This window comes from Adiantum capillus-veneris, chromosome 29, assembly GCF_014529385.1.
Source record: "Adiantum capillus-veneris isolate H3 chromosome 29, ASM1452938v2, whole genome shotgun sequence".
Classification (NCBI taxonomy): Eukaryota; Viridiplantae; Streptophyta; class Polypodiopsida; order Polypodiales; family Pteridaceae; genus Adiantum; species Adiantum capillus-veneris.
Genome location: NC_140959.1, coordinates 97301368 through 97319214, shown reverse-complemented (window position 1 = coordinate 97319214; position 17847 = coordinate 97301368). Strand labels below are relative to the sequence as shown.

The window sequence follows — 17847 nt, the reverse complement described above, 5'->3', positions numbered from 1 at the left end:
AATGTTAAAGTTTAGGTTTTTGCAAATCTGAAATTTTGTTGTAAGCATATTTTCATAGCTGCTACCACTTCATCAAAGGGAGGGTCCTGGCTGGCAACATTAACCTTGGGTATGTGAGTCCATATAAGAAGATTGCAAAACCATCATGAAGGCCTTGGGAGTAGCTAATGGAATTAATTGAGATGCTTTGAGTATGATATGGTGTTGAGATTGAGAACGAGTATCAAGCTAAACACATGGTTTTCTTGAATGACTTCTTTCCTGTATTATTGGTTGCACGAGGTCACAGACAAGGGGATCATCATTGGTGGTACCACAACTAGACCACCGCCATGGTCTGCGTACTAAGGGTGATTTCCACATACTGAGAATGATGGCCTTTTATCTTGTCGCATCACTCACTAGCAGTTTTACATTGATCGTTGTGCATAGTTCTCATTACATTGGATTTCCTTATGTTTTATAGAGCAAGTGTGTATTTGCAAGAGTTGAAGCTCTCTCCTTCTCTAGCTTTTTACATAGGGATGCAGCATGAAGCAAGTGTGCTACATTGCATCACCAAAAAGACTTCTTGATGTCGTGCATCCATCTTGAGCTCAGTACTTTGCTTCTGTGAGTCTTTTGGACTTTGTTACTTGCCTCCCATGCAATTCTAGGAAGGCGGTGTGGCAAGGTTTGGCACATCTTTACCACGTACTCCACAACCTTCTCCATGCTCATATCCTTACTGGGATGTGATCTATACTCAAAGAGAATGTGCATGTAAGAGAAAGTTTTCCAAAAGATGCTTTTTGAAATTTTCAAACTCTTTTGGAGTGGAGACACTAATGATACTACCCCATAAACAAGTAGAGGCATTACCAATGTGTCAAAGAGATATTTCTTGAGATTCAAAGATTTAGAATTCCCTTTTGACACCTTTTTTTCGACTATCTTCTTGGCTCTAAGATAATGCACAACACAGTCACCCCATTTTAGGCAGTTACACCCTACTTCAAGGTGAAATGAATAAGGGATTTAAGTTGTGCCAAGCCAAAATAACAATGAAAGCACTAAGGTGTGTTGAATGAATGGTATATATATCATTGGACCCTTCATTAAATGAGGAGGTGAAGTAGGATAGGATTTCTTCAAGCTTCAACTAAGGACGTTTCTCATTGATTTTCTTATCTCCTGCCCCTCTTTGATGGTCATAACCTACACATGTATGTTGCTTCCTTTCTTCAAAAGGGTGTTTAGAAAAAGCCTACTTCATCCTTGATTAGAAGTTGTAACCTCCTCCTTTGCCTCCATCTTTTGCAACGTGAAAGGCAAAATGTGCACAAATTTGAAAGAGTAGCTCAACACTAAAGGGGGGTTAAGAAGTACTTACTAGCTTAGACCCAACTTGAATGCTTTTAAATTGGGTCAAGGCAAGAGGGACAAAGGACATATTGTTTAAAGATATCAAACGTAAGAATACGAGGACAATATGAAGTCCCTCAAAACTCGATGGTTTGAACAAAATATCAAAATCTTGTGTATATCACACAAAAAAAATGTATATGCATTGTTTATGATCAACTTGTGGAAATTGCATGATGTTTTCTAATACGTCAAAAAGGATCAATGACCTCATATTTGAATTGCATCCCTTTTACCTTTATGTGAGATCACACTTTATCTCAGTCATAATTCATGAGAAGAAGGAGTTAGAGATCATGATAAGTCTTGAGATAGAAAGGACACACTCCAAGATTGGTTGTGTTGTGAACCTAGTTTGAATGTTTTTGAGGTGTCGCCGCTAACGAAGGAAAGAACAAGTATCTATGAGGGAGTTAAGGCAAAAGGTGAGAAATCCATAAAAAGAGACTAGATGAGAACCAAGTGAGGGGGCAATGGGAATAAAAAGTTGAATGCAAGGTGAAAGTTTGTTTAGAACTACCACGATATGAGGAAATGAGGAGCTCAATCACTCCACAAATAGATGCTTGCATACAAATGGGTTGCTTATGATGATGGAATGGATACAAATGGACAAACATCTACTCTTCTGAAGCTTTCTTTATGCAAGGGATAGATGAGCATGACACTATTTATGATGCATGCTTTCTTCATCTTGCTTCTCTCAATGTGAGAGATTGTTAATAATCTTTACGATCTAGTTATGAAGATACAAGGCGCTATTTCTTCATTGATTAACAACAAGAAATTTTATTACAAAACAAGGTGAAAGAGGATGGACAAGATCAATGCCAAGTTGTCAACCAAACATGTACAAGGGGTGTCATCTTACAATGGTCTAGATTGTTAAATCCGTTGAACATTTAAGCCCTAACTTTACAATGCGTCACCGAGTGCTAGCTCAATTGGAAGAGTCATAGCCTATGAGTCCAAAGGTGGTGTGTTCAACACCCCATGGCTGCTCGAAGATATGTTCTAGCAAGGGGTGTTTCCCATGTGGTTTGGCCAACCTTATCTGGCCGAGAAGACTCACCTTAAGAGTCCGAGCTACCTCTATCTACGAGGTTTGGGTATGTTGTGATTTCAAAGTTGTAGAAGATTGCCTAGCGTGAAAGAAAAGAATGTTAAACATTAGATTGAGATCGAAGTAGTCCTCATTCAAGTTCCAAGTGTTCATGCTCTTCTTCTCAATAAGGGCATGTAGTCATGATATTTTTTTGGCCTACATAAGGCCTTAGGAAAGCATGGAACTCTTTGGAGCCATTGTCGCAAAAAGCTTGTATTTTAGTGCCACATAGCAAGTAAATGATGGCAAGCCCTTTCTTATTTTCCTTTTTCTTGTAAGAGAGGGCAATAACTCAGCATCGTCGTATGTATATGTTGGCCATATGAGAGAAAGGTGACATTTGTTTTCAACTTCTACAAAGAGGGGCATTGCTTAGTGGGCCCCACTCTCTTTCTCCTCCTCTTATGTGGGCGAATGCGACTTTTCACCTTGTTTTCTATCTTGTATGGACCATCTAGTTAGTTTTCTTAGAGAATGCTCATAGCTTTTGCATAAAGTATGCACCAAGCAAGAGTGCTCATTCAGGTGATGTGGCAAAGTTAGTGAAGCAAAATTTGTTCCAATGTAGTCAACCATGACTACAAGCTCAGTAGATGGAGGATAGGAGGTGTTGGATGATTGTAAAGAACAATGGAGAAGCCTTGATAGAAATTGAAGGGTTCCAAGGTGCTGCATAGGCCTTGGTGAGAAGTGCTAAATTGCAATGCTTCACTCTAGTGATGGATCTATGTCATAGTAGCAACTATCCCAAGAGATCTCAAAGATTTATCCCACATGTTTTAAACTCGAGACATGGTATGTGAAAGAAAAATGATATAACCAAGGGTTCCCGTGACACGCTTAGAATTCGCTTCACTTTATCCTAGATTTCTTCTCTACAAGAGAACGACTGCCTTAAGTACTTGACATTTCTCGAACCCAAGAAAACAACCATGTTTAGGTCTCATCTGAATAGAGACGAGGTGAAGTGACACGTCGGCATTCGACAAGGACGGCCATACGAGGCTCTTAAATGAAAGGGCCCATTTTCAAAATCTTTAGAAAGCCAAAAACACAATTCAGTAGAAATCAACATACATGCTTCAAAAAATTGATCACAATATAAATTGGACGTGGAGACTCACAAAGAATATAGAAATAAATATTAGCAAATACAATTATTCCCATCACTTGGAAGCAAGCAAGCTTCTGTAATCTCTTCGATACAATGTCGTGGAATCTTTGGTACATGGATCTTCTAAGAGCACAGAGTTCCTGGTGTCCTGATGCTGATTGATACATCCACAAGATGCGACTTTTACTGGTTGATACAAACACGGACTGGTCCATCAAAATTGAATGTAAGTGGTCTGGTTATTGAAAATGGCCATCATCAATGCAAAATCCAGTGTACAAGATGTCATAATCCGGAGCACACCCAGCACGGGGTTGCACATAGCCCTCACTGAGGGGGATTTATAAAAAAAGAGTTTCTCCGGACCAAAAGACATGTAACTTTGTTGGGCTGGTTAGGCATCTTATAAGTGGAACAAAGTACAAAATCAGGTTTATGAAGATTGAGGATGAGGCTGTTGTCCCCAAGTACAAGATCTGAACTGTCTAGCAATACATGCCAAAGGCTTCTCTGGGCCTCAGAGACCCAATGCAGAGAGTTTCGTGTACCATTCATCTCTAGTGGATAAGCAAATAAGCCCTTTGGAGTGTACTTGCTCTTTCTCCTGAAATGCTGCGACAACTGTGAGCCCGCAATTCGCAAATCCAACCAGCTTGCCGGAGCTTGTATAAACTTTGCTTCCTTGTGCACAGCATACTCTTTAATGGCATCCATCTTTTCCTCAAGGACACTCATGTAACAATTTGACTTGAAAAATGGATAGCCTTCTCCAACCATTCTCATTGCTTCCTGGACAGCTGTGGCAAAAACAACTAAATAATCATCATCAGTGACACCACAGAGCTTCAACACCCGATTTCTTGCATGCATCTCGGGCACTGAAATTGCGGTATCAGGCAGAAGAGCACGTTTCGTTAGTAACTCCTGTAGTCGCGAAGGTTCATTCAGCTGGGTCTTCCTCAGCTCAGAGGGAGCATTGCCAAAGGAAGGAGAGTAGTCTCTGTTACCACCAAAGCCAGGTGATGCTCGTCTCTCACGCGGGGTTGAGCTGCCACTTCCTCCAACCTCTGAGGTCTCTCCATCCTCCTTCCAAAGGAAAAAATCTGGAAGATTGTCTTTTCCGATGGCACCACCATAGTACTCAGGGTACCTCGCTTGTACATATTGTTCAACGTATCGCATCTCTGAAGGTGTGATAGGACCTGACCACCTTAGGTCTAGAGAACCGTGAAGAGATGACATTGCCTCCGCAATAATATATGGTGGGATAACGAAAGTATTTGCCTGCAAAGATATCAAACTCACCGACTGGAACATGATCAGAAACTAAGCAAGAATTTAGATACATAGCTTCATCTAAACATATCATGCTTTTCCAAAGAAACTCTGACAACTTATTAAAAACACAAAAAATTGCAAGTGACTTGACAGTGAGTTCATGTTGTGAGACTGGACATACACAGCCAAAATTTGTAATATCGTCCAGCTGACATCAACTCCTCCAATGAGGAAGGCAGTGCAGAAAAAAACCCACTTTTCTAAGTTAGGGACTCCAGGATTCTACATTCAAGATTGATCAGCCGAGTGACCAGCACATTTAATGGTAATCGCTTCGTAACCACAGGCTACCTTTAGGTTTTCCTATGAAGCTGACTCACACATCTCCTCTGAACAATCAACAGTCTGCCTGCTCCTAGAATGTTTTGAAAATCACACGTACACAACGATCCACTTAATATCGTGTCCAATAAGAAGCCAATTCATGTATGGAATTATCAGCGAAGGATAGCAGGAGGGCATTGATTTTTTGGGCGGGGATTGTTTGGTTTGTTGAGATTAGCAGCACCTAGCCATGGCATATGCTATATACGCAGAATCACAGATTCAGCGGGACGCCAATAGCACATGGGTCGAGTCTCTAGTGTACAGACCCAAATTTGCCCAAAACAACAGCCAGTCAGTCAATGATCAAACCGAACTGACACCTAACCTACTAGTTCAAGCGTTTGTACGGAACCCGGTAGCGTTTCGGAGGTCGTCTCCTCAGTTTCCCATCTATCTAGTGAACGAGGGCTTCTTTGTGGCTATGCCCGGCCTTGTGAGGCTCTACGAAGTCTAAAATTCTTGGGGATTCACCAGATTTTGTCTGGTATAGCCACCATTGGGCCATTTTTTAGAGGGCGCCCTATGCTTGTCCATATGACTTTTCATATTCCATAACCACAAAAGATCATCTCTTTGAGTTTAGCATCCAAAGTCCCCTTCCTTGAAGGCACATGAACACGAGCAAAACATCCATAAACATAAAGCTCAGAGTAGTAGCAGGTTTATGACATGAAAATACATCCTCTAGAGTGGTGTCCTCCCACCGCTTTTGTGAGAAAGCGGCTGAGAAGATAAACTGATGTAACCATAGCTACACAATGCTACACTTCAATACGAGAGAGGGAGAGATGATGCAAAAGAGTGTGTGCACAATTCTGTTGAGGGGTATCTAGATTGCTTGCTGCTGCTGCTCCCTTCGCTTCCCCTCCACTACGCAACCCACCCCTCTCAGCCATCGCTCGCAGCCCCCTCCTTCCCTTGCTCGCAGCCCACTCCTCCCCTTGTGTGCGATCCTCTTCAGCCCGCCTTCTCCTCTCCCCAAAAACTTGCTCGGGCCTCCCGGCTAAGGAGTGCTTGCAACAAATAGATTGCCGTCTTCCTCGCCCTTCGCACTAGCAGACACAGATGGAGGCCTCTACTTCACCTCAGAGGGACTCTCGATGAAGTCCCCTCACCCAACACCGTAGAGACTACCATCCGACTCGCTCTCGCGCCGACGGAGCAAGCGAGCCTTGCAGTAGAGGTGGAGCTCCTTTAGGCCACCTCTGTTCTTTGCAAAATTCTCGGCACCCGACCTAGCAAAGGCGAGGTGCGCGACCTCCTTCAAGCCTCCCTTCTTTCCGAGGTGGGAAAGATCATTGCCGTATGGATCCTCGAGCGCAGCTACTACTAATTCGAGTTTGACACAGCACTCGTAGGAGGTGGATGATAGGCTTCACAATCGTCTTCACTTCCTCCCACCATTCCAGCATGTCGGCTCGTGCTCAGCATAACACTCCATTGGCACTTCTTGCCTCAAGCATTGCCAAGGACTCATCACTAATGAAGAGTCGACCCTCACCTATTTAGAAAAATCAATATTAAAAATTAAAATTGTCATTTCATATTGAAATTAGATTCGAATTGAAATGAGATTATTACCTTTTGATGATTGTTGACAAAAGTCACCATTGTATCTGCATGCTCAATGATGGGGAAAATCCATTCCAAGGCGCCTATATCTTTGAGAAGATTGTTGAGGCAATGAGCCATGCAATATGTGACCGTGGTTTTTGCATAAAGGGATTGGATGATGGCTCCGGCGGCACGATTGCTATTTTCTCCATCGGTGACGATGGCAATGACATCATCCTTTCCCACCTTCTATGGTAAGCACCCACTCCGATGCAAGTACTTGCGCACTCTTCCCGGTCCCCGATGCATCATGGGAGTCAACGAAATACATCTCTCCCCGAGAATATGCCACCAAGCCATGAATGAAGCGACGACGAGTATCACTCCACCCATCCACAATGAGGGATACCCCATTCTTCTTCCATGAAGCCCTTGTGGATGCACATGCCGCCTCCACAATCATCTTCTCTCTATCAAGAAGAGTGGTGCGCACGCTCTCCAAAGAGGGAGGCACATATGTGGGTCTAGACTCTAAACTCCCCGATTTCCGTGCCATTTCGTAAAAATAAGGAGACCTATTGTCAAAAAAAAAGTGTACATTAGTGATGTACATTGTACATACTAAAGATTAGAGCTTAAGCCTTATAGAGCTTACCGTGCCACATTGAAAGCAATATGGTCGTGGTAGAAAAATCTTGCCACGGCCACATCTACCTCCTCTTTCAAGGCCGGTTTCCAACTCTCTCCAAGAGTTGCTTGCCGCTTGGGTAGACGAGAATGAGGAAAAGACGAAGATGTAGGGTTGGTAGAGAGTGGACGTGGACGGTCACTGTCGGTGCCGGTTGATGCACAAAATGATGCCGAAGAAAGGGATGTTGATGCTCGAATGAAAGCCACCGTGGCCATCTCCCACGGATTCACCGTATGACACTTGTTGCGATTCTTCAGAGGGTATGCAACTACTGTCAGATGTAGCGGAAGAGAATAAGGATTTTGCTCGGATCTAGTACTCCGCACACAAACACAAGGGACACTTTACTTCACTTGAAAGAAATGAACTGAACTGAAAGAAAGAGAGAGGAGAGAGAGAGGAAAGAGACGACACAGGGATGTCAAGTCCCAAATCACAAGGGCCCCCTTGCTTTGTTGCCTGAGCAAGTACTTTCTTTATTCTTGCACAAATGCGACTACAATGACTAAATGCTGAGATGTTGATGCTAATGGATACTGATGCTACTGATGTTGAAGGATACTGATGCTACTTAGGTATTGAAGGGAAACTGAAAGTACTGAAGGGGACTATGTCAAAGACGTGATGTCGACGACGGGTACTGCGAGTTCTATGTCGAAGACGGGGAAGTTGACGATGAGGTCTATGTCGAAAACGATGAAGTCGACGACGAGGTACTAAGGGTCTTTATCGACGAGGATGAAGTCGACGACACTACTGTGTCGAAAACGGTGAAACCGACGACGGTGATGTCGACGACGGATACTGCTAATCTATGTCGACGATGATGATGTCGACGACAACGATGGTGACTGTGATGACGACGACGATGGTGTCGTCATCAAGTCCGGGACTGCGATGACAATGACGATGTCGATGACGACACAGCGTCAAGGCTGAAAACTGAAAACGCTAGACTTCTTGCTCGGGATCTGCTACTGCTACGGCACTGCGGCTTGGATCAGCAGCCGCCGAGTTGCACTGATGCTGAAATGCAAAAACGCTCGGCTGATCTGGCTGAAAATGCAAAACCGTGGCTGTCTTGGCTGAAAACTGAAAACGCCAAGCTGATCTACTGCTGGGGTTGGTCAATGCGGCAAGGAACTGCAACGGGGAGTTGCGGTCCAGCGAAGCTAAGGGCTGAAAACTGAAACGCTGGTGGCTGTGGGCTGAAAACGCTGAGCTGTTGATGCTGAAAATGCTGGGCTGAATTGCTCAGAAAACGCTAGGGAGCCTGAGGGTGCTTGCCGGTCTGCTGCGGTGCCTGCCCTTTCTGTGTCCCTGCTTCTACTAAGTGCCCAATGGGTTTCTTTTATAGGAATTATATGTTCGGTAGGGCAAGCTTCCCAACAAACTTACAAAAAAGAATTCCAAAAGTCACTTTTAATAAAATGACTTATAAGAGGTGGTTCACACGGTAAAATTCTTGCATAATGAAATGACTGTTCTTGTGCAAGAGAGGGTATGCAACTATGACTTGTCACGTGCACATCTAACCCTATGTGCATGTGGACAAACTACTTCCGGTCTAGGGTTAAGGTCAGCATAGGAAGTGTTCTGGCACCTTTGTGAGCCTGTGCGCAGGCCGTACATGTCCAGGCACTTAGAGTAGTTGCATATCCTCTGGTTGCACACAGCATGATCATCAGCATGACAATCAATACCCATCATGAGAATTTTATAGTGCACAGAACCCATTTTCCCTATTTATCCATTTTCCACTTATTATTTAATAAGTGACTTTGTTGGGAAACTAGCGCTACTACTTTCTGGCAGAAGAGGCAGCAGAAGTCCCAACAACTTGCACTGCCCCTTCTCAGCAAGACCGACAGGAAGCCTAGCGTTTTCCAGCCAACAAGAATCAAATTGTGTTTTGGTTGCAGATCAGCCTAGCCTTTCTACAACAGCAGGTGCCTAGCGTTTTTCAGCAGATACCAGATTCCAACGCCAACAGATTGCAGATCAGGCCTAGCGCAAGTACCTCTTCCTTGAAGGAGGGTTTGAGAACTGTCTCGTGTCGTATTCTTCTCTCTCTCTCTCTCTCTCTCTCTCTCTCTCTCTCTCTCTCTCTCAACACCTTCATTCACAATGTCTTTCACTTTGTTTGTTGCGATCATTGCACTCTCTCACTAAAGGAACGGAAGGCTCTCCCTTCCATAAGTAAAAGGAACCCTTGAGCACAATTCGAAGCTGTCACGTGACACATCCAACCCTATGTGTCCGTGGACAAGCTACAGCATGACCAAGGTTCAATTCAGTCAAGTTAGTCTAGAATAGGAAGTGATCTGGCACTTTTGTGAGTGTTCGTAGACCGTGCATATCCAGACACTTAGAGTAGATGCATATCCTCTAGTTGCATACAACATGATCATCATATTTCCATCAGAACCCATCAGGAGTATTTTTACATTGCATAGACCTATTTTCCCTATTTTTGACATTTTTCACTTATTATTTTTAAGTGACTTTTGTTGGGAACTAGGTAGGGCAAATTTCATAAGTTTGTATATAAGAAACCTAGCGCTAGCATTCCACAGCAGAAGAGGCAGCAGGAACTCAGTGTTCATCAGGCAACTTCTCAGCAAGACTCCCCCCCCTGCGACAACTCTAGCGTTTTCACTCACCAGAAGGCCTAGAGTTTTTGCATCAGATCAGCCAACGTTTTTGCATTTGCAGATTCCCGGCGAAGATAGACAGAAGATCAACCATAGCGTTAGTAGATTCCCCAGAAGACAGCAGATTCCCAGCATTAGAGCAGATTTCCACCGTAGGATGCAAAATTCAACCTAGCATTTTTGGTTTGCAGATCATCCTCACCATTTTGCATTTCCATCGCAACAGGTTCAGCCCTAGGACCAGTGTTTTCAGTTTTCAGAACATAGACTCCGCGGAACAAGTCCCGAACCTCGCAGATCTCAACTTCCTGTAGCAGTTCCTCGCCGCACGATCAGATTCCGCGAAGTTTGCGTTTTCAGCGCGTCATCGACATAGAGTCAAAATTCAGCAGATAAAGATTTGCAGATTTCAGCCCTTAGCATTTTCAGATTTCAGCACGTCTCGTTGTCGTCCTCATCGTCGTCGACATCGTCGGCAAGTCCAAGCATTGTAGAGATTTGTGCCATCATAAGTAGACCGCGCTCGCCATAGAGAGTGGGGCCCTTGGAGGAGGGTTTGACAACTTCCCGGTGTCGTATTCTTTTCTCTCTATCTCTCAGTCTCAACACCTTCACCATTTTGCATTTCCATCGCAACAGATTCAGCCCTAGACTCCGCAGAACAAGTCCCGAACCTCGCAGATCTCACCTTCCCACAGCAGATCCTCGCCGTACGATCAGATCCTGCAAAGTTTGCGTTTTCAGCGCGTCGTCGTCGTACCGTCGTCATCGACATAGAGTCAGAATTCACCAGATAAAGATTTGCAGATTTCAGCCCTTAGCATTTTCAGATTTCAGCACGTCTCGTCGTCGTCCTCATCGTCGTCGACATCGTCGGCACGTCCAAGCATTGTAGAGATTTGTGCCATCATAAGTAGACCGCGCTCGCCATAGAGAGTGGGGCCCTTGGAGGAGGGTTTGACAACTTCCCGGTGTCGTATTCTTTTCTCTCTCTATCTCTCAGTCTCAGCACCTTCACCATAGTTACCCGGAACGGGAACGGCGACGGGATCCCCCGCGGAACGGGGTATTGGTGAGGAGTCCGAAACGGGAATGGCGTGGAACGGGAGGCATAAAAACACCCAAATAATGCAATTTTAAGCTCTGTGTGATAGTGTCAGAGTCCTTTGACTCTAATACTCACAAAAAACTTGATTTGAAGACCATTCAACCTTACCATGGCCAACGTGTGTCGTATAGACTTGAGAGCTTGAGGGGGGAGGGACGCGGAGAGAGAGAGCTTAAAAGTGGGAGACTCGACTCTCGAGAGAGCTTGAGGAGAGGGGGAGAGGGAGAGAGCCTTGTCGACTCTAAAGTCTAGAGTCTACACTAACAAGGCTAGAGCTTGAGAGTCAAGACTCGAGGCTCGAGAGGGTAGAGCTTGGGCTTTGACCCTTAAAAGCTTGTGTGCGTTGTGAAGGTAAGGGGTGGGGGGAAGCACATTTAAGAAGGGGGAGCCTCACAAGATAAAGCTCAAAAATCTGAAAATCTGCCGTTTCGAGCCGTTCCGGTACCAAATCCCCCTACGGAACGTCTGGCCGTTCCAGGCCATGAAAACCCTCCGGAATGGCATTTCCAGCCCACAGGGGGGCGTTCCCTGGTAACTCTGACCTTCACACATATTGTCAATTCACTTTGTTTCTGTCCATTGCACTCTCTCACTAAAGGAACGGAAGGCTCTCCCTTCCGTAAGTAAAAGGAACCCTTGAGCACAATTCGGAGCACTCATCTTGAGCAAAGTTCAACATTCACTTACATTGGTACTAGAGCTTTGGCAGTGTTCTGTATCACTCAAGGAAAGAACCATTTTTGCTTGTTGAGGTCGCACGTAACCAAAACCTCTTGGGCGTGTCGATTCCTAATCGTGTTTTTGAAGAGTGACAGGAAACCCAAGAAAGAAGGGCTTGTCCAGCCTCCCCTTGTGCCTCTTTTCACTCATTGAGAGCGGCCCGTGCACTTAGCGGCCGGCCAATCGACGTAAGGTGGGAAAAACCAACCTTGGTGTGAGCGCAAGGCTGCCAAGGGGTGCGCCGGCGGAAAAGAGCAGAACTCGGGTGAAGAGAAGATCCTTCTCTAACACAGATTGCACGCGAAAGAAGAACCTCAAGAACCTCAAGACCCGTAAGAATCTCAAGAACTCAAGAACCCCAAGAACCCAAGTTCCTCGTGAACTTAAGAACCCAAGACCACAAGAACCCACGAGCACCCACAAGAACCCAAAACTTTAGTGGATGGTCATCACTCGAAGCGGAATGGCTTCGCATGGAGGTGGTGAGCAAGGGAGTGGCGAAGAAGGGTTTTCCCCACCAGGAGGTTTTTCCGATCCTCCCCCTTCCCCATCTACGCCAAGGATTGCACTAACTCCTATGGAGCTTTTCGACAAGATGATGATGGACAAGAAGTTAGAACGCAAAGCAAGAAAAGCAGAGAGAATGGCCGACTTTGAGCGTGAGCGCGAGCAAGCATGCTTGGAGAAAGAAAAGAAGAAATACAACGTGAACACAAAGAAAGAATGGCAGCCATAGAGCATGAGCACAACGAAAGGAAAGCCGCCTTGTTCCGATTCTTTTCTCAAGTGCAGGCACAAATGCAAGAGATTCGAGAAAAGGAGACTCTCTCAGTCTCTTCTTTTCCAAAGCACGACACACAAGATTCGCATGATGATAAGCATGACGATTTGAATGATTATGATAAGCATGATGGTTTGAATGACAATGATAAGCATGATGATTTGGATAATAATGACAAGCATGATGATTTGCATGATCAAGATGTGATTTCTCACAAGCATGATGATTTACAGGAAGATGATGTGATTGTTCACAAGGATGATGTGTTAGTTGATACTTTCTCTAGTGAAGCTAACCTCATTGCAGAGACGACCAATCACGAAAAACCGATCTTGGCTCTCGAGCCTCGGTCCAAAGAACCCCCTCACGAAGAACCGATCTTGGCTCTCGAGCCTAGGTCCAACGAACCCTCACAGGAAGTATTATGTGTACGAATGATTAGTCAGCATGCATTGTACGAGTATTTCATTCGTGATCGTTTCTTGTATTTTAGTCAGCGTCTTTATGTGATCCCTTTTCCTAGGCATGACATATAGTATGTTGAGCACGATTCGCTCATGGATGAGCACGGATGTATGCGGATTTCTCATGAAAAGATTAAATGTTTGCATTCAAGGAAGTCACATTCCATGTCTCTTCCTTGGCATGACACGTTCGTAGCAAGAACACAAGAAGGATTGAGCATCAAGCATAGGCATTTCCATTGTGATTTGCCACAGTTGATTGATTTAAATCCAAAAGTCAAGATTCGATCTCATTGTTTGCATGTGTTTGATGAACGGTTTGGCACTCCATCTCTATGTTCATCTACATTGCATGCACAGGCTCTACAGAAGATTAGTATTTTTCCAGTCACTTTACATGGAATGGGTATGTTCATGTTTTTGTGTGGAAGTGGTTTCAGGAATTTTCAGCCTCGGAGATTCTTGAAGAAGGTAGACGCATGACTATGAACAAAGATGAAGCATTGAAGGAGCCACAGCAGACTTTGTGTCGCTTTCGGAGAGGCCCAAAGAAGCAAGCGTTGCAGACCTTTATGAAGTTCAAGTATCGCACGACCCACACCTCAGAGTGGGCCGGCAAAGAGTCTTTTCAAGGATTTCGGATGTTGTTGGCGATCTCCCTCGACGCCATACAGTTCGGTACCAGTACCTCACTTTGAAAAGGAGGGGATGTCACGTGACACATCCAACCCTATGTATCCGTGGACAAGCTAAGCATGACCAAGGTTCAGTTCAATCAAGTTAGTCTAGAATAGGAAGTGATCTGGCACTTTTGTGAGTGTTCGAAGACTGTGCATGTCCAGACACTTAGAGTAGATGCATATCCTCTGGTTGCACACAGCATGATCATCAGATTTCCATCAGAACCCATCGGGAGCATTTTACAGTGCATAGACCTATTTTCCCTATTTTTGACATTTTTCACTTATTATTTTTAAGTGACTTTTGTTGGGAACTAGGTAGGGAAAATTTCATAAGTTTATATATAAGAAACCTAGCGCTAGCATTCCACAGCAGAAGAGGCAGCAGGAACTCGGTGTTCATCAAGCAACTTCTCAGCAAGACTTCCCCCCCTGCGACCACTCTAGCGTTTTCACTCACCGGAAGGCCTAGCGTTTTTGCATCAGATCAGCCAGTGTTTTTGCACTTGCAGATTCCCGGCAAAGGTAGACAACAGATCGGCCCTAGCGTTAGCAGATTCCCCAGAAGATAGCAGATTCCCAACGTTAGCAGATTTCCACCGTAGGAAGCAGAATTCAGCCTAGCATTTTTGGTTTGCAGATCATCCTCAACGTTTTGCATTTCCATCGCAACAGGTTCAGCCCTAGGACCAGCGTTTTCAGTTTTGACTCCGCAGAACAAGTCCCGAACCTCGCAGATCTCACCTTCCCGCAGCAGATCCTCGCTGCACGATCAGATCCCGCGAAGTTTGCAGATTCAGCCTGGAAAACGCAGATTTCAGCATCTGCATTTTCAGCGCGTCATCGTCGTACGGTCGTCATCGACATAGAATCAGAATTCAGCAGATAAAGATTTGCAGATTTCAACCCTTGGCCTTTTCAGATTTCAGCCCATCTCGTTGTCGTCGACATTGTCGGCAAGTCCAAGCATTGTAGAGATTTGTGCCATCATAAGTAGACCGCACTCGCCATAGAGAGTGGGGCCCTTGGAGGAGGTTTGACAACTTCCCGGTGTCATATTTTTTTCTCTCTCTATCTCTCAGTCTCAGCACCTTCACACACAGTGTCTATTCACTTTGTTTGTGTCCATTGCACTCTCTCACTGAAGGAACGGAAGGCTCTCCCTTCCGTAAGTAAAAGGAACCCTTGAGCACAGTTCGGAGCACTCATCTTGAGCAAAGTTCAACATTCACTTCCGCTGCACCTTACAGGAGCACTCATCTTGAGCAAAGTTCAACATTCACTACCGCTGCACCTTACATTGGTATCAGAGCTTTGGCAGTGTTCTATATCACTCAAGGAAAGAACCACAATAATTTTTTTGCTTGTTGGGGTCGCACATAGCCCAAGTCCACTTGGGCGTGCCTATTCCTAATCGTGTTTTTGAAGAGTGACAGGTAACCCAAGAAAGAAGGGCTTGTCCGGCCTCCCCTTGTTCCGCTTTTCACTCATTGAGAGCGGACCGTGCACTTAGCAGCCGGCAAATCGACGTTAGATGGGAAAAAGCAACTTTCGTGTGAGCGCAAGGCCGCCAAGGGGTGCGCCCGCAGGGAAGAGTTGAGCTCGGGTAAGAGAAAAGGCTTCTCTAACAAAAATTGCAAGCTAAAGAACTCAAGAACCCAAGTTCCTTGCGAACTTAAGTACCCTAGATCTCAGTGTATGGTTATCACCCGAAGCGGAATGGATACTTTGCATGAAGGTGATGAGCATGGAGGTGGTGAAGAAAAATTTTCCCCACCAGGAGGTTTTTCCGACCCTCCCCCTTCTCCATCTACGCCACGGTTTGTACCAAATCCTATGGAGGCTTTGGTCTACAACAAGAGACGCAACACGCCTCCTTTCGCGAGCACGAGCAAGCACGCTTGGCGGCCGAAGAAAGAAGGGTAGCCTTGGAGCATGAGCGTGAGAGTGAGCAAGCGTGCTTGGCGGCCGAAGAAAGAAAGGCAGCTATTGAGCTTGAGCATGAGCAAGCACGCGAAGCCCAACGCACAGCGGCCAAAGACAGACGAGCGGCCTTGGGATTAATACGTGAGGCGCAGAGAGACCACCGCATGCAAGAGTTGGTCCTACAAGTACCCACCTCAAAGTCCGGGCCACTCAAAGAATCATCAGGTAGCACAAGCAGAGATTCAGACTCCAACAATCCAATAACGGAGAAGTTGACATTCAATAAGTATGACGGTAAGATGGATGCTAGTGTTATTCATTCTAGGTTGCATCAATTTAATGCTTATTTTGCGACAACTAAGAAGACAAGAAATAGCAAAGTTTTGACGGCAGCCATGTATCTTGCCGGTGATGCCATTAACTGGTATCAAGCGTGGCAAGAGGCACAGTTGGCCATGCACCTAGAGGAATCCGAAGAAGGCATGCCCCTTTCCTTCAATTGGGCCGACTTCCAAGACCAGCTTAAGGCGCAGTTTATGCCACCTCAATACTTAACGTGGTTGAAAGAAGATTGGCGCAATCTTAAGCAAAATGATATGCAAGTCATGTCTTTCCAATTACGCAAGTCGGATGATGAGCGCAAAGAGGCATTCCTTTTCGGGTTGGACGAATATATCAAGTTTGATGTAGAAGTCTTTGACCCTGTAGATCTCAACAAGGCGGTAGCTATTGCTCTCGCACAGAAGATGAAGCACAACAAAGGAAAGCCTAAGGAGAACAAGTCTTCTCACAATACCTCTCTGACTCCTCAGAATCCACAGAACAGTAAGAACAGTAACTCTTCTAGACAATCTTCCTCTAGTCTTTAGGAAAAGAACTTTCAAATGAATCTAAGGGTAAAGCTAACGCACTTGCTAAACCTAAGCTCACCCCATATGAAAAAGCTGCACGAGGAATTTTAGGAGGATACATAACGGCAGAAGAACAAGTCATTTATTCTAAGGAAGGTCGTTGTTATCAATGTCACGTCAAGGGTTATATAAAGAGCACGTCCTAAGAACCCATTTAATGAACCTAAAGAACCCACATAACCCACAATCCTCTGTTAATGCTATCACAAACTGGTGACATGGCTGCCTTGTACACACACACATACACACCCCGCTGAAATGCCGACTCCGCTGTCTAGGACTAACGTGGCACTGCCGTACGGGCCCCCCGGAAATGGGGGCCGGAAAACGCGAAAGTTGTACGGATTGCTGACGTGGGACTGCCGTACGGAACTGCTGCTTTTTCCTACGCAATTGCAAGGCAGATTTCTACGCGAGAGAGAGAGAGAGAGAGCTTTTGGGGAAAAATTGCTTTATTTTGAGTTGCTTTATCAAGCAAGCCTTGTGAGATGAATGGCATTATTTTTTAATGCTTTTAATTGGCAACTTTTGGGGCTCTACTTTTGGCATCCCTTCTAAACCTTTATAAGTGTACTTTGGGCTCTCACTTCTCAGAGCATCTGGACGCAGAGTCTGAGAGTGAGACCCTCCTACTCCCTTGTACTTTGTGCAATAGATTTAATATAAAAAGAAATACTGATAGGCACGCCAGTCTTTGGGGCCAGTACCACTTGGCACGGAACTCCGTCGGGCCGGTGTCAAATCAATTTGTGAACTGTTTTGAAGTGAGTTCCTGTCGTGTCGCGGTATATTCTTGACTTGGAGTGTCCAAGTTTGTTACAGTGGTATCAGAGGGCGGCCGATTTCTCTTCTACCGGAAATCCGATCCTCTTTACACGGCACTTATGGATTCAAGCAAAGGAAAGTCGACTTCCTCTGCATCCGGAGATGCGGGAAGAGATCACGAAGAAGATTCACGCTAGTACGGCCCGCCTCGGCCTACTCAGGCGGAGCTTGAAGAGATGGAACATTGGAGATTGATCGATGATGCGACAAAGCTGATGATGAATTTTGCAAAGGACCCTAAACTT

The 17847-nt window shown here is 45.1% G+C and overlaps 2 protein-coding genes across 3 annotated transcripts in view; both read right to left on the bottom strand.

Moving 5' to 3' along the window:
- Positions 1-3626: 3626 nt before the first annotated feature.
- The window catches only part of LOC147419636 (uncharacterized), a 38990-nt gene continuing 24769 nt past the window's right edge, over positions 3627-17847 (bottom strand). The window contains exon 2 of one of the 2 annotated variants that reach the window (XM_086505643.1): positions 3627-4931. In XM_086505643.1, coding sequence (XP_086361769.1) covers positions 3951-4931 — 981 coding nt within the window. In that variant the 3' untranslated portion in view covers positions 3627-3950. The remainder of the gene's footprint in view (positions 4932-17847) is intronic. The other variant, XM_086505644.1, reaches the window with a different exon arrangement.
- Positions 4941-7750, bottom strand: LOC147419637 (uncharacterized). Its single transcript, XM_086505645.1, has 4 exons — positions 7498-7750; positions 7287-7417; positions 6870-6904; positions 4941-6789 (listed from the first exon to the last, which is right to left on the bottom strand). The coding sequence occupies exons 1-4, from the start codon at positions 7746-7748 to the stop codon at positions 6676-6678; spliced, it is 531 nt and encodes a 176-aa protein (XP_086361771.1). The 5' UTR covers positions 7749-7750; the 3' UTR covers positions 4941-6675.